The sequence below is a fragment of the Gambusia affinis genome, linkage group LG10 (genome assembly GCF_019740435.1).
Source record: "Gambusia affinis linkage group LG10, SWU_Gaff_1.0, whole genome shotgun sequence".
NCBI lineage: Eukaryota > Metazoa > Chordata > Actinopteri > Cyprinodontiformes > Poeciliidae > Gambusia > Gambusia affinis.
The window spans coordinates 11,359,677-11,376,187 of record NC_057877.1 but is presented as its reverse complement, the minus strand read 5'-3'; the positions used below and the strand labels follow the sequence as shown (position 1 = coordinate 11,376,187).

General features: G+C 37.3%; 1 protein-coding gene across 1 annotated transcript in view; it reads left to right on the top strand.

Moving 5' to 3' along the window:
- Positions 1-234: 234 nt before the first annotated feature.
- The window catches only part of notch2 (notch receptor 2), a 49,750-nt gene continuing 33,473 nt past the window's right edge, over positions 235-16,511 (top strand). Inside the window, exons 1-2 of the mRNA XM_044128656.1 lie at positions 235-586; positions 14,807-14,888. Coding sequence (XP_043984591.1) covers positions 514-586; positions 14,807-14,888 — 155 coding nt within the window. The 5' untranslated portion in view covers positions 235-513. The remainder of the gene's footprint in view (positions 587-14,806; positions 14,889-16,511) is intronic.

The window sequence follows — 16,511 nt, the reverse complement described above, 5'->3', positions numbered from 1 at the left end:
CCGCCACAACGACACTAAGAGCGACTACTTCTATATTTTTACTTTTTACACACCCTATCTACGACAAAATGTCTCTTCCCCCGTATAATTTTTTTAAAAAATGCCGATGAATGCTGCCTTAAGTACATGAACCCTGTTATTTTAAAGACCAGCCATATTTTTAATCTAACTAATAGATCCCCTGGGTTTCAGCGGAAGGATATGATTTTTTCAGTGGTAGTGACTTCAGCGCTCTGGCAGCATAGAGAGGTGCGAGACTTTTTCAGCGCCGTGGCTACGCAGATGAGGTTAACTTTTTTGACGGGGTTATTTTTTTCATAGTTTTAGAATAACAACCCATAGAACACATGTAGACGAGTAATGGGATGTTGTAAGTAGCCGCTGAAGCTGATTTTGAACCATTTCAATTTTGCGTTAATCCTCCACTGAGACCTTTTTTTTTTGAGAAGTAACCGTTGAAGGGGGACAGCTCAACTTTTGGGCTGGCTGCCCTATGTGGATTTTACAGAAAATATGGAACACATACCCGGTTTCTGCCTTGGCAAGGCCCTAGTCTTGGTCTTCTACTTCACTCGGCTAACTCTAGGTAAGTTTTCTATTTGTTGAATTGTACAGTTGTTTTGGCACGATTTCATAGTTTTTGTGAAACACGTTTTGTCGCCTCGGCATCTGTGAGACACGGGGCAGGCATAGCATCACTTTGCTTCGCTCTCCGCCTATGTGCTGCTGTCTGACTTTATAGTTACGCTAAGAAGAAGTTGAGCGATGGTTAAGAAAACCCTCTAACTTTAAGGGAAGTTCACATTTCGGTGAATATCGTTCTTTTTGCCTAAAAATAGGTGCACGCGTGGTTTTTTTATTCACACCTTTTACCAAAACTTTTTTTTTTTTTACCTTCTACTCACGCACTGTAAATTTGTGCGTAAAATGGTTGCCTTCTTCCTAAAATGTTTAAGGAATGTATTTTACATTTAAAAGAACTGTGAGCAGTTTGTTTCTGATAATATGGTCATAACTTGCGCTGTCTTGCACCACTGTCCAGATGTTTTCAAGCAGAGCTAAAAACTCAAAATGGACACTTTACATTCATTAGGCTGCTGTGCTGAATTAGTCGAGCTGTCAGTAATGATGAATTGGATACTTTTTGAATTTTATGTTTCATATGCTGCAAAGTCCCTGCCTTTTCTCTCTTATCAAAGACAGTGAGCTACCATTGTAAGGTTTTCAACCTGCTGGGTTAAATGTCAAGTGCACATCTTCACAGTGTGTGGGATAAAAGGGCAGGGAGGGTGAAACATAGCGATGCACTCTTGACCTGGCCAGATCTGACCGTCTGACTTCAGATTTTGACTGATTCAGATTGCTTTGTTTTAAAATTATTTATACAAACAATCAATTATGCACAGCTTTATAGAGAATAGGTCATTTTTGAATGTAATGATCCCTTCACACAGTTGGAAGTGGGGACCTTAAATACTGTTGTCTGGTTTTCTATGAGGTGTCGATTTCGGATTTTTACCAATTCAAGTGCCTTTTATTTTAAGTACTTTAATACATATAAAGCAATAAAAAGTCCAGCAGGCCCTTTTATACAGGTAGCCATTTTAAGTTTAGAAATTACAAGATTATTCCCATTCACCCCTCAGAGCATATATCCATGATCCTGAACTTTTATCACATTTTCAGAAGTTAAAAAAACCCCCAAAATGCTGTTTGTTTATGAGTTATTGACCGTAAACAGGGAATGCATAATTTTGATGTATTTAATGAGTAATTAAATAAATAATCCTAAAATGGCCTCCAAAGTAGGGGCTGTACACTACTGTGTTTTTGACACAAATAAAACAAAGTGCCCGTACATTATTACTTATTGGCTATTACTAGATTTTGTAAACAGAGCAGCCATATTGGTTCCGAATATTGGGTTACGTTAGAAACCTTTCACTCCCCAACTTCAAATTGTGACTTGCATGTAATATGTATTCTCATATCAAGCAGGCAGTAAGTAGAGGAAAAAAAACAAACTTTTATGATATTAATGCAATTACAGCAAATCTGCGCAACATATCATCGTAGCAACAACAGTGTGTGCACTATTGCAGTTGTAAAGGATGCAGTGTTGTTCAGGCTATTATATTTCAGGTGACATGGATTAATTCTCTGTATGCAAATAACATATTTGGCCAGTTGAAACAACTCTCACTGTGTGTGGGTCAGCTTTCCCATACATTGGATGGGGAAAAAAAAACTTTCAACTCATGGGAAGTGGTGGAGAAATCATGATGATGATAATGAAGATGATGGGGAAAAAAAGAGAAAATTGAGGGAAATGTGGACTAATTGCAATTAATGTTATCATTGCAATATTAAATAACATGATCAAAATGACATATTTTCCTGAGATGCAGGCCTCAGGCACATGCTGGGAAAGGACATTTTTACAACTGGATTTAGCTGGTTCCATGAACAGAAACATGTATAACAGAATATCTTCAGTATCTATGAAAATCAACAATTTCATACTTTTGTAATTGGCTGTTTTATACCCAAGTCTTTTGACTTGTTCTTGTCCAGTGGGGGAAGGTTTGGTACCTCTTTAGCGATCATGGATTTAGAGTAATTTTCTAAAATCTGATCATAGTCCACTGTAAGGAAATGTGATTGTTGTCAACCAGATATGGATTACAGAGAGTTATTTTTGCTTTGATCAGAGCTCATAATCCTGAAGCATTATCGGGTCCATCCATGAGTCAGAACCACATTCAGAGGAAGGGGAGTTCAATTTAAAGTCAGTTATAATTCAATTAGACAACAAAATTTCATTACAGTTTAGATTGAAGCATTTTGTGTTAAACGACCTAATTACAATGAAAAATAAACGTGGTTTAGTACATGGTGACAAAAGGGTTTGTATGGGTCTAGAATGCACAGTGGGGCTACAAACTGACCAGGATCCCTTATGAACTGATCTATGGATAATAATAATAATAATAATAATAATAATAATAATAATAATAATAATAATACAAGTATTGGACCTTCTTGTGTGAAATTGACTTGTAGTGTGCTAATTTGCTATTTTTCTTATATTTGTGATTATGCCAGCTTTTATTTTCACACTCTGCTGTGGATGTGAGTTAAAATGTCGCTATGCAGTTTTCATGCAAATCTACCAAAGTGGTAAAATATATTTTACATCAAAGGTCTTTGAAACTATGTAGCTCACATTTGATTGATGTTTGTTTGCGTTTCCTGTTTTTTTTCTCGGTCGTGCTGTTTTTTCTTTTTTTCATGCACCATAAGTTACTTATGAATGGTGATATCACACAAAGGACGAAAACACAATGTAGATGTGCTGCAGGCTGTGCAAGGAGAAACACTGGAATGCTGTTGGTGTTTGACATTCCTCCCTTCTCTGTTGTTTCCCTCCCCTTCTTTCTCTTAAGCACACACACGCACACACACACTTACGCTCGTTGCACTGGGATTTTCTCTTCTTTCTATTTTCTGTGTTTTTACCTGCTAATGATTGTTTGAGGCTCTGCGCTGTTCCGTCCCATTTAAAACTATTGCAGCCTTTAGATTTTTAACCCCTAATGGAACTGTGTTTTATTTTTTGAGTGGAAACAGCAAAAAACATGCAAAGTGGCTCCTTAATTGTGATTAAAATACTCTCGTCAACTACTTCTTAGCAAACAACGGATGAATCCATTCAATGTAAAAGGTTCAGTGTATTCTATAAGCGTAAATCAGCATTCAACGTTTGCTGATACTGTAAATTGGTGATTATTCAGCTTTGTTTATTCATTCAGCCACTGTGCTTTGCTATGTTGTAGAGTTAGAAATGTCTTGCATATCTGTGCAAGACATGGGCCCGTATGAGATTCTCACTGTCTTCAGTAAATACACCATGGTGTCACCACAAAACCTTAAAACTAAAATGTCAACCTTGGTTTAATTGCCGTTATTTGAAACAAAAAAAAACCTACAAGGTATTCAAACTGGGTCACATATACAATATGACCGTTGTCTACAACATTCATTTATTTTGGTGAATTTGATTTATAGACCTAGGCACAAATACAAACTTGTTTAATTTATTACTGCCAATGTGAAAACTACTACACATGCTGTTATGTTTTTAATAGCATAACAAAAGTAGAACAAACGTTATTGTCTTGTTAGTTAGTCAGGTTGTGTGCTTCGGTAGCCAGCCTTAACATATACACATGACACTTGTAGATTCAAAACTGTGGGATTTTAAACAGTTACTTAATAGGAGTGATTTGTTGCACTCCTTTAATGTCCACACCATGACTGTCTGCGTTTTTTGAGACTGGAATTATTTTTAAACACTAAAGTCCGACATTCAGCAAGCTGACTTGCTGTGCATAGCAACAGGTGGGATGCTGTGTTAATCAATGTTTAATAAATCTGGAGATGAACTTCAGCAATTTATCTGACATCCCATTAAAAGCGCTTGGCAAAATGAAGTTGTAGCTTGATACATGCCTCGTTCTAATGTGTATGCCCCACTAACATTTATGAGCAAAGATGTAGACAAAGAAGTAGCAGTGTAGTTTAGCCTTTATGTGGTAAGTAACAAATAACATATGAATCTTTAGAAAGAGAAACTTCACAATATCAAATTATGGAAGTATGTTATAATTTATCATTCTTCGGTTCAGCTCTTCAGGTGTTTAACTACTGTATTCGGTGAAATATTTTTTGGGCCAGCATGCCTCTGTGGGTTTTGCATTTCTGGAATATTCACTGTTGACAATTATTTATTTATTTATTTATTGTCAGGAAGCACAATAACACATATATTGTCTTTCTATTGCTAGAATGGTCATATGTGGTTTGTAGAGATCCAACAAGGTCAGCCTGTAAAAGACTTCCTTTGTATTTGGGGTGTGGCACCAGCAAAGTAAAACGTCTGCAGGAGGTTTGCAAGATAATTTAACATATGAATGTAGCACATTTAACACGTTTTCTGGAACATACAGAGAGTGACTTGGTGTGCAGGCTATTAAAGAGTGGCTCCTTCAAACTTTTGTATTGTGGCTGCCAGTGTGTATGCTTCTTTTCCCTCATTGGGGGATCATGTGAATGACTTCAGTTACAGAAATCCTGAAAAAGTCCTTAAAGGCCATTGTTGCATTTATTGAAAGTAACACAGATTCATTTCATCCTCCTGTGCGTTCCAACCAAAGCTTCCCCATGCATTCCCTATGAATTCATCTGACATTTTTGAAGTTTATGCAGGAACAGCAACAGTTTGAATTGTCATGACTAAATTGTGAACAGCTCTTATTCTCATTAGTGAAAACTGCAAACCCCCCCATTGGGCAAACTAAATCAAGATCATATGTAATCATGTGTAAATATTAGGTCATCTTCTGGTGTTGTAAGCAACACTGCTGAAATCTTTCTATGTGAACTGAAGCCTTGGTGTGGAGTTTTTATATCATCGTGTTGATTCATTGCATTGTTGAATATACAAGTTTTCTAGTGCATCTTTGTGAGAACATATGCCTGGCATAGATAAAAAGGAATCAATAATCTCAAAGCATTTAAATTTGATGGCTGAGACTATTTGGAAAAGTCTAAGATTGATGCTGTCATTGCTTTCATAATCACACAAAACAAAGCGATTAAAGCTGAGCGCCTCAGGGGACAAGCAGTTTGACCGACGAGTAGGTGCACAGCGTTCTCCTTCTTGAACAAGCGTTGGTGTCATTGTTGTGCCACACGACATAGTGCCACTCTTTGGGTGTGGGCATGTGGATGGCTACATATTTTAGCCTAGTGTGAACTGTAGACAAGCCACCATGCATATGTGTGTCTGTTTATGCACGTTGTGCTCTGCTTGTGCAGACCGACAAAGGCCAGCAATTGTGCCATCAGTGGTTTACTTCCATTTGACCCAAGCCGGAGCGTGGTGTGAAATGTGATTTATCTCCATCAAGCTTTGGCCTATGCGCTGGAAGACAAAGATTTTCATTGAACAGCCCACAAGACAGCATTATTTACTGACCTCCAGATTGGAGCGGAACATTGTCGCTGTTTGTTATAATATAAAATATAATCTCCATCCTCTCTGAACTCTATACTGACATCAGGTTGGGCTTAATTCATTGCTTTTGCATTGTCAATTTAATACCAGAAGGCAGAATTAAAAAATGCTGTTATTTTGTTCTTCTATTTGTATTTTTATTTATCAGTAGTTATACAAAAATCCAGAATCAACATGCATGTTGGATCTTCCTTCACATGTTTAGAAAGCTTATTTGATTAAAAATTAGTTAATTTTATTAAAGGTAGTGAAATTTAGACCAGACTTACACATCAGATTGTAGTATGGAGGAGAATGGGAAACCTTTAAGACAAAAAGCTTTCCCACAGACAAGAAGTGGGAATGGTTTCTGATTTAGCTAATAGTTCTCCTCATAAAAGTACAAAACATTAATTTTTATAATCTATTTCAATTTAAATTGTTCAATGCCGATAACTAACTAGACAGTAACAATTATGCCTTGGATATTTTCTCACAGCCTGTAATCCTGGCTATTTAGAAATATTTTCTGAAATATTAATACATTTAGCTACGTGGGTGAGGAATGCTGTGACTGAGTAGCCCGAGTGTGTGAAAAATTATCAAAACATCCAGATAATACGATAGCAGACTCCTATGTATCATCTTTAGCTACCGTGATTGAAACAGAGTAGAAATGATTAGTAATGCTTTGAATGAAGGAGAATTCTGAATATGAAAAAGGGTGGGGAAAGTCCCGAGGTTTGCCTTCTCTGGACTGCTCACCTTGTTTTTGTCTCCTTTTCCAATCACATTCTGACGCACGCTGACTGTAACATGTGCACAACAGTATGCTCTGGTGTCCTGGTGTTTCAAAAACAGCTCAGCCCAACGTTATATTCTGCTAAGACTCTACCCTAGTTTTTCCAAGCGTTTAGCAGGGCCACGACTGACACTTTAGGTCTTTTGACTTTGAACTTAATGGCTTTCTTTTGTTCTTTGTTTCAACCACACTTTTATTTTTTTAAAAACTACTGACCTGCTTTTATGTATTTTGATTGTTACTGGTGAATTATCACAGACTTTGTGACAAAAGGCTGTGATATTCTTGAACCCCTTTGTACTCTGAGTCTGCAATACATTAGAGTTTAGAGTTCAGAACAAAATTCTAGAGAATTAGCTTAAGACATCTCAGTTAATCACATAATTTACCTGTTTTTGCTGATGCTCATATATCTGTACAGTTAAGACACCACCCTGAATCTGAAGCAGACCTTGAAACCTGTGTGAGGTTTAGGCTGAGATCATCCGCTTGGACCCAGTGCTGTTTGTGTGGGCCAGCAAAGCTCCCTTCGGGGTAATACTGTTTAGTTAGAGGTTTCGCTCTCATACTCTCTCTCTCTACTTCATGCTGAGCTAAAAGTATTTTATTGCAAATTACCATGGCAACATTTTTTTTTTCACCTTGCTAGATAAAGAGGCTTGTGGAGCAATTCCAGGAAATGGGGTTACTTCCTCACTCAGCGCCAACAACTTCCTGCCCTCTCCTGTATGGATATGTGCCAGTCGTCAGCGACAGCCCCTTGTGCCTTTTGACTCCAGTTTCATAATTACTTCCTCTTATCAGTCCACAGCTTTTAGCTCAAAACGTCTTTTCTTCATTCTGCTACCTTTATGACTTTAATTTCTTTGCGGATTGAGCAAACCAGAGCTTGTTTGCTGTTTTGTTTTTAACAGCAAAGGATGTTCGTCCTACTGTTCTGCTGAAGACATTGTGGTGTCACATTGCTGTAAAGCACCAAAAATGTTAAAGAACAAGAAGGAGCAAATGAAACAGCCGTTGTGTTGCACTGCTGTTACACTAATGCATTTTTAATGTAGTCCTGAGTAGTCTGTGGTACAAACAGCTTACTGTGAAGACTACGGTAACTGCTCAGCTGTGATTTGTCGGTGTTGAAAGTGCTGCACACAGTGTGGGGTATCTTTTTTCAAGGTAAGCCAAGCTACTTTGCTGAATTAATCACAAGCATCTCCACTCTGTAAAAGAATTCATAGCACAAACATCCATCACATGTATTTCAGAGTATCTGCGATACACCAGCATGCCACCTTACAGATATATCACACAGGTCGTGGCACGTTTTTAATACTTGCACAGTGTAACCACATTGATTTCTTCTCCAAGAGCTTCTGAAGTATTTAAAGACGTACAAGTGCTATTTTAACACACAGCTCTTGACATTCATTCATGACACAGCCTAGTTAATTAGTGTGATTCTTATTTGAAATGATGAAAACAAACACTAAATCTTTTAAACAAAAATTGTGTTGTGTCTTTGTCTTTTAGCTGCTGGAAAAGGTGTTGCAATATTAAGGGCGAAGGCCCGGTTTGATTATATTAGGAAAACATGGATTAACTGCACGGTTGACACAGGGCTTTGTCGTACTAACTTCTTTTCCTGTATTTTTTTCCACCCAAAACCTATGAAAATACAGCTCTGTTGATTTTTAGCTTTTGAAGGTTTCTAGAACATGTGCAGGACTTTCTACATGTAGCCATTTTTGCTTGGTTACCTTTTTACCTAAATGAACAACTGCTTTCTGATGCAATTGCAACTCAGGCCTTGCAGAAAAGTCCTCCATCAGAAAACAGGGGCCATGCGGTTTGCTAAACCTCCCTCTGCTGTTATCCGCATTATGGGAATAGTTGGTGGTAAATGAAGCACGACAATAATTTCAGTGTCACACTGAAATAAATTGATGATAGAAACAAGAGTGAACAATTTTCTTTATCCACCATTTCTGGTTTATTCTAACTGTAAGCAAACCTGTTTCCAGTGTTATGATTTTGGGGTGATATGTGTGTAGTTTTCATTCCTGATCCCTAATAATAACTGCTTTCAGAATGCAGTTGTTGAAGTAATCAGATGATATACAGTGACTCTCGCGCATACACACCCCTTTTAAAATTCCTGGTTTTGAAACCCAACAAACTAAGGAAATAAATAATCTGTGAAGCTTTTCTACTAAAATTATTTTTAATTTCTTTATTTTGCACTTGCCTTTAATTCTAGTGAATTTGATAAACTTGAAATAAAGTTCGTATGTCCTAGTATCCAGCGTTTCCTTTAGCTAAAGCAGTAGTTTGCAGAGAGGTTGCAGAGCATCAAAATAGACTGGTTGTACAAAGATACAAGATAAAAGGTGGGAGTCTTTAGTCATGATTCAATTGGATTGTACTGCAGAAGGCTACGATGTGATTTTAAACTGACTAGACGTATCGCACACACACACACGCACACGCAGACGCACGCCCACACACACAAAAGCAAGACATTTTCGTTCAACCACCAGCTCTGGGAAAAAACATTTTTGGAGAAAATGACACCAAGGTGACAATATTGCTGTCATGTTTTCTGTCTGTAGCAGATGTAACTTCAAGTATGTGCTAGGAGACTCAAGAAGAAGATGTACCTACCTTTTCAGCATCACGTTGAGTCCAATCAAATATCCAAATCAACACAAAAATGAATTCACAGAAGAAATGGGAGGCTTTGAAGTTGCCTTGTTAGAGTCCAGAATTAAATCTGATAGGAAATCTTGGAAGTCATCTCAAGAGAGCTTCGGACAAGAGCTCGCCTCACAATCTGACAGAAATGCAAAACTTTTGTAGACTCAAGTGGACAAATATTATCAAGTTCAGATGTTCCATGCTGATAGATTTCAACAAAATAAGACTGAATGCTGAATTTGAATCTAAATGTGCTCCAGGAAGTAACAGTTAAAGGGTGTACAAAGTTATGACACCAGGTTATTGCGCCTTTTCTTTTGTTTTTATATTTCAACCAGAAGGATTTGTTTCCTTTTCATGAAATTGTGGAGAACTTATGGTTCTGCGAAGAAACAGTAGTACCATAAGTTGTACAAGTTGTAATCATAATCGAGATTTCTCCCACACTGACATTCACTTTTCACTGAGTTTGTTTTACATGTAAACCTTTCATGTTGATCATACTTATGCAGACCAAGAGCACACAAAACTAAAAGGTGAGGTGGAAGTCAAGTTAAGTCTAAAATAAAGACTTTTATTGAAATGACAAGGATCCAATTCATGGTTGAGGTCAGTCGGGCAGGTAATGTCCACACAGTCTGGTTTTTGTTTTACTGTTGACTTGGTCGATCGGGCCAATGTAGGTTCTCACTCCTGGGAAATATTTCTATCTGTGCTCCATTGATAGTGAGGTGTGAGAATAGTCATGCAAAAAAAAAAAAAGTCCTAATGCTGGTGTTCACATTCAGGATCACAATCTGAATGTGTGTGAACTTCCTGCTTGTTTTATTTTCCAAGAAGCCTGCTTTGGAAACATTTTCAAATCGTTCAGTCAGAGTGTTGGTAACCCCTGCAGGATGAGATCATTGACCTTTATGTGTCTGCTGATGTGGTATATTGCAGGATGTCCCAAATTTGGTAAAGCTATCGTGTCTGTGGTTACAACAGGTAGAATCGGAAGCTTGTCAAACCTGCTGGGGTAACAAAGGCCTTTGGTCTGAGCTTCAGTTCTTTGTTTATCTATATTTGATTAAAATGGATGAACTATGTTAAGTTAAAAGTGATAGGTAATAAAAGTTGTAAGGCCAGAATGAATTTCATGTAGCAGGCCTAACCACTTACAGACATAAAAAGTATACATGTTGTCTGAAATAAAACTTTTTTCTTCATTTTGATTTTTTCTTTGCTAGTGAGATTCATGTCTATTTTGGATCTTTTGCTATGTGGCTTACTTAGGGTGTTTTTAGCTTTCTGGCTAGCATCTGTGTGGTGCTGTGTAGTCAGCAACAACAACATGTGTTTGAAAAGCTAGTTTGAAACGCTACACAACTTAAAGAGGGCTAATGTTAATTCAAAATCTATAAAAGGTTTTACTGGAAGAATTTCTGTCTAGAAGAGATTTTGTGTTGCTGTGGATCCATACGCATTTCAAGTTGGTCATTTCACACAGTCTTGGTCTTTGTCTACTAGCTATTGTGCTTTTGTCGTGTTATGCAATGCAGTTTCGAGGAGAGGACATTTCATTCAGACAAATAGTCTAAGATTTGACCCATGACTCAGTAATTACCATATGGTTGGATGCTGTGGCTGTAAAAAAGAAGCAAGAAATGTTACCCCTCCTGTTGGTATGAATTGTTCACATTAGCCTTGTATTTCTGAAGCACATTTTTGGATATTTTTTTCAGACAGAGCTTTGGAAATCTCAGGGAATGCTCTCTCAAACCGGGAAACAGGGAATGGTTGGTGCAAACAAACATTGCACCAAAGAAGCAATGTTTGTTTGGCTGTTATTCATGCTGATTGCTGCTGGGCAGTTTCTCTTGATCAGCACTGATTAAGTAATGAGAAGGTCAAACACAGAAAATCAGAATACAGTGAGCCCTCGTTTTTCGCTGGGGTTGCGTTCCAAAAAGAACCGGTGGTAGGCGAAATCCGTGAAGTAGTTACCTTTATTTTTTACAATTATTATACAGCATAATTAAATACTCTACATTGAAACCAAAGAAAAAAAAACTTGTTTATAGGCCCAAGCATTTTTTTCAACAAATATAACTCTTTCTTACAAATAGCAACAGTAAAATAATCATTTTAATCATAAATACGAAGTACAGTAGGACAAATTGTGACTCACGTATTTCTCTGTGCCTCTGACTGTGACGCTGTGGCCTCACTCTGCTCTCTACTGTCTTTTTCTTCTGGAGCCTGTGGTGCAGGTGTGTTTTTTCGAAAGAAGAACACAGTTATCGGTAGTTGTTGTCGCTCTTTTTTTCTTCTGGGCAAAAACATTTACCAAAATTTGCCAAATACCGTAACGTTATTGGCACATACGTAGAGAAGAAGCGCGGAGACTGTTTAGCCAATCAGGATACAGAATACAATGCACTGTGAAAAAAAACTGCGCAAAAAAATCTGCAAAGCAGCGAGGCTGTGAAAGATGAACCGCGTTATAGCGAGGGTTCACTGTAATTGCGTTTAAATGTATCAAAACTCAGAACTCCCACCATGTTTGCCCTGTAAAAACATCAAACATTGTGTATTTTGATGCAGTTCTGAGTTTATTGAGAGATGGATAGATGTTAGTGAAATGTTCTTAAATGGTGTTTAGTTTTCTCTTAGACTCAGAACTAATAACTTTGTTAAAGAACCTGAAGTACATGTACTTTATATTTTATTGGTTATCGCCCTAACCCTTATGAGCAGACCGGACCTAAAACTCACTATCATCCAGGAAAAACTTAACCCGTTCATCTTACTGCTGGTGCATTTTCCATCTTACTATTGAATTACTACATTCCTCAATGTCTGAGAGCAGCAACATATCAGGCCTTTGTTCTTTTTAACATACATGATGATGATCAGTTAATGGAACAACACTTCATTTCTATTTACTATTGAATTACTACATTCCTCAATGTCTGAGAGCAGCAACATATCAGGCCTTTGTTCTTTTTAACATACATGATGATGATCAGTTAATGGAACAACACTTCATTTCTATTTACTAATTGAAGCCATAATTTCACTCAATACTTCCACAAAGTTGTTTATTTATGTTAGTGTAGTGCTAATGGTTGCTATTTATCAGAATTTGTGTTTAATAGATTTATGTACTAGTCATGTCCTGCTGTAGAAAACATTAAAGTGAAATGAAATTTTACTTATTTTGCCAGAATGAACAAATTCTTGTTGCAGAATTTGCATGATCTACTTCTGCAGTTCTAAAAATAGCTAAGCATTTTCTGTGGTTTTCATTATGCAGCAGCCTACACTTCTTTTTTTTTTACTCAAAAGATATCTAATAGTAGCAAAGGCTGAGTGTGTGTGTAAGTGTGTGTGTGGATGCCTGTAGGATTATAAATTTCACAGGGGTTTGTGTATTGTATCTCCATGTCTAAATGGGTATGCCTGTTTGCCACACTCTAAGGCATTAGTTTGCTCTCTTGCCTCCGCATGTTCAGAGATACTTCATACACAACAATTCGCAATAAACTTCTGACACTTCATAAGTACATGAAGTAGTCCAAATATTGGTGTTTGTGTCATCACAGGGAGTTCCTTAGTTGGGTGACATTGAGATTAATCTAGGTGCAGGAAGTAGCACAACTGCTGAGTGCACTTCCTGTAATGCAATGACTGTTTTGCGAAGACACAGTTTCTTCAAAATCAGCTGACCTGCCCCGTGTTTTGAAAAAAAAAAAAAAGCATCTTAATACATTAGAGGCTATTTAAGAAGAAAATATTATTTAACTACTGGTAATAACTCATGCCAGTTCTCTTTATAAAAAACATCCGTTAAGCATTGCTTTCCAGCTGTATCACATTCATAAATAAAATGTGAAAACCCCACTTCTGCTTGGCATGTTGTCTTGGCCTGGTGCGCGTGAGGACCTCTTGAGCCATGTGTCTCTGGTGGCTTGAAGGCACAATGGCTGATGTGTCTGGCAATAAGCGTTTCATTGGATGGGGAATAGTTGGCCTTTGTTGTCTTCTGCAGGATGATTTTTTTTCCCCCCCTGCCTAGCCATCCAGCTTTCTCGTGGCCGATGACTTGTTCCAGGACGGCTTTGCCAAGTTGGAAAAGAGAGTACAGAGTCTACTGCCTAATGTTATTTCTAAAATAAGCAATGAGGGGAGATTTAGCGCAAGCTTTTGGGATCTTACCATTTCCTTTGAAAGATTTCCAGGATTAATGGGCATAGCTAAGTTTAATTTTAACTCAATTTTAGCTTGTATGTTCCTCCTGGTAGAAATTTTTTTTTTTCACTTAAAGCTGTAGTAGTTTACTTTTGTTACATATTTTTTAAAAACTGTCACTATTTTGTGACAGTATAATAGCAGGCACATAATCTGTGAAAAGATCAATATCCTCCACCTCCTTTCTGAGCTTATTATTGATGTCTGAAGAAATGCTCCACTCCTATCCAAGAATAACCAATCAGAGCCAGAAGGAGGGTCTTAGCACTGTCAATCAACCATGTGTACTCGCTGCTTAATGTGCTGATGGCAGAGAAACACCCTAATATTATGAAAACTGTGTATCCGCCATCATCTGTGGTCTTGCTAATTAGCCTGAGCATTCATGACTGGGGCGAAGCCGCAGCGTAACAGAGAGCAGAGGGGGAGGGAGAGAGAGGGATGAGCAGCGCCACATGAGATTGTGATTGACTGGTTCTGATTGGTTGTATCTAGTTAGCACTTGGAATATTTGGAGAAGGCAGAGGAGTTTGATTTTTCCCCACAGATTATGTGTCTCATACTGTCTCATACTGTTGAAATCTGTCAGTTTCAACAGATGTAAAAAAAAAATAATAATTTTTTTTAATACAAATTACATAGTGAAGCTTTGAAGTGACAGCATCTCACATTTAAATTGGTATTCATAAAATAATGTTACTTAACTGACTAAGAAAGCAAAATAGTCATAATCTTAATGGTTGGTTTTCTAAACACGATCTGTAGCATATATTTTAATTTCATTTAATTAATTCAGAGTAGACAACAATTCACCAACACAGATGCATTCCAATAGGAAAATCAATATTTCTGCCACTGTTACTTTTTGTTACTCTGTGATACTGTGAGAATTGTCAAAATTGACCTGCAAAAAAAAAGATATCTTGTTCTGATTTCTGATCCGTTTTCAATATTTTGACTGAAACTTTAGCAGCAAATTAATGACTGTTACTGTAATTGTCTAACATGACTCATGTCCCTTGCAGGTCTGCAGTGTGTGGATGAAAAGGCGCCTTGTATTAACAACGCGACATGCCTGACCTTTAACAATGGCACAGAATACTGCAGGTAAGATCCACTGGCAAGATTCACAACCAACCACAAGCCTTTCAGTTTACTTTCCCCAAGTCACACTGTGATCTGAGATGTATAAAAATATAAGCACAGAGGTAGACATGTGTTTATGTAATAGTTGGATATGAAAGGCCAAGCCAAAAATATGGCTTCTAGGTCAACCACAGTCTCTTCAGGGAATCAAGAGGTTTGGTTTGATTGACAGATGGTTTTGATTGATTAACTACTTTTCCATTAGTAAATAAAAAAACAATTAACATTTTTTATTTCATGCCTTTATATCAGCATCATGTTTCAGGTTTGTTGGAAAACTATCTTGTTGCAATGACATTTTACTTTAAGAAGCAACAGACATATTTCCTCTCTCCATGTTATTACTCTTAATGAGTCCAGAACAACACATGCACACACATTCAGTGTGAACAGAATGAAAGGAAACTGTCCAAATCCCAAGGAAATTGAAGTTATCGAAGAGTGCCAAGTCCATGTCAGCTAAAAGCTAAAAATAAAATTTTTTTTCTGCTACTGGAGTAATCAAACCATGTAGGAAAACGACTGCAATGTAAAGAGTGCAACTACTACGTTTTGATGACTTATCCTAGTTTGTAATTAGGCCTGAGCTTTCTTTTTAATTCTGTTGCCACTCCCAAGCCCAATTCCCAACAAAAAACACACCATAGCTGGTTCATGAACCTGATCGTGTTTCATCAGATGTGATGAGAATGCTGAAACGTGTCTGTTCCCAGAGCTTTTGGAATGTAAGTACTTGGCTGCCGTTGTAGAAAGTGAAGATAAAACCAACAGCTCTTAATCACTATTAAGCATTTTCTCTGTTTAACTGAAGGTCAAGTAAACATTTTTCCTGCAGGTGCAAAGTTACCTGTTGTCAGCTTGCATGTGTGAGAATAAAGCTTTGTTGGAGTCAGTTAGGCTTTGACATTTCTCTAATCAAGGCTTTGCATTGTTTAAGGCAAAAAATGTATTGGATTTTGAATTCTAGTCACAATGATAAATGCAATGTGTGAAAGAAGGTCGGTTTTAATATGATATTCTGTGGTCTTCATTCAAGTTGTTATATCTCGAGAGATAAGAGATGGTTGTGGTGACCACTTAAAAGATGTACATATTGTAAGAACTGTAATATCGGTAGAAATTTTTCATCAACCATAAAAGACCTGACTTTAAATGTGGAACTGTGTGCAGTTAACACAAACATGAGCCAAGTTTTAGGGAACCGATGTTTTACAGTATGGATATTATTTTTAGGATATACATTAAAAAATATATATGCTAAGCAACATTTAGATCAGTTACAACTCAGCAACTGTGTGTCTATGTACAGTTGCAGATGATGAGGAGAAAGACAGTTAAAGACAATACAAATTAGGCCAAAAATTAACCAACACTGAAATTTATGACAATGACCACAAATGTCTTTTTTGTCTGTATATCGGTAGACTATGTTCATATCCCGTCAAGATGCTGTGCTACGTGTGCTACTTTTTATGATTTTAGTGATGCTAGCCTTGTATTGCTAATAGAAGATGGTAAACCCAGATTAAAATGTTGGCTTGGTAAACATTTTGTCTTTGTCACAAAGTGGTAAGTGGTGACATC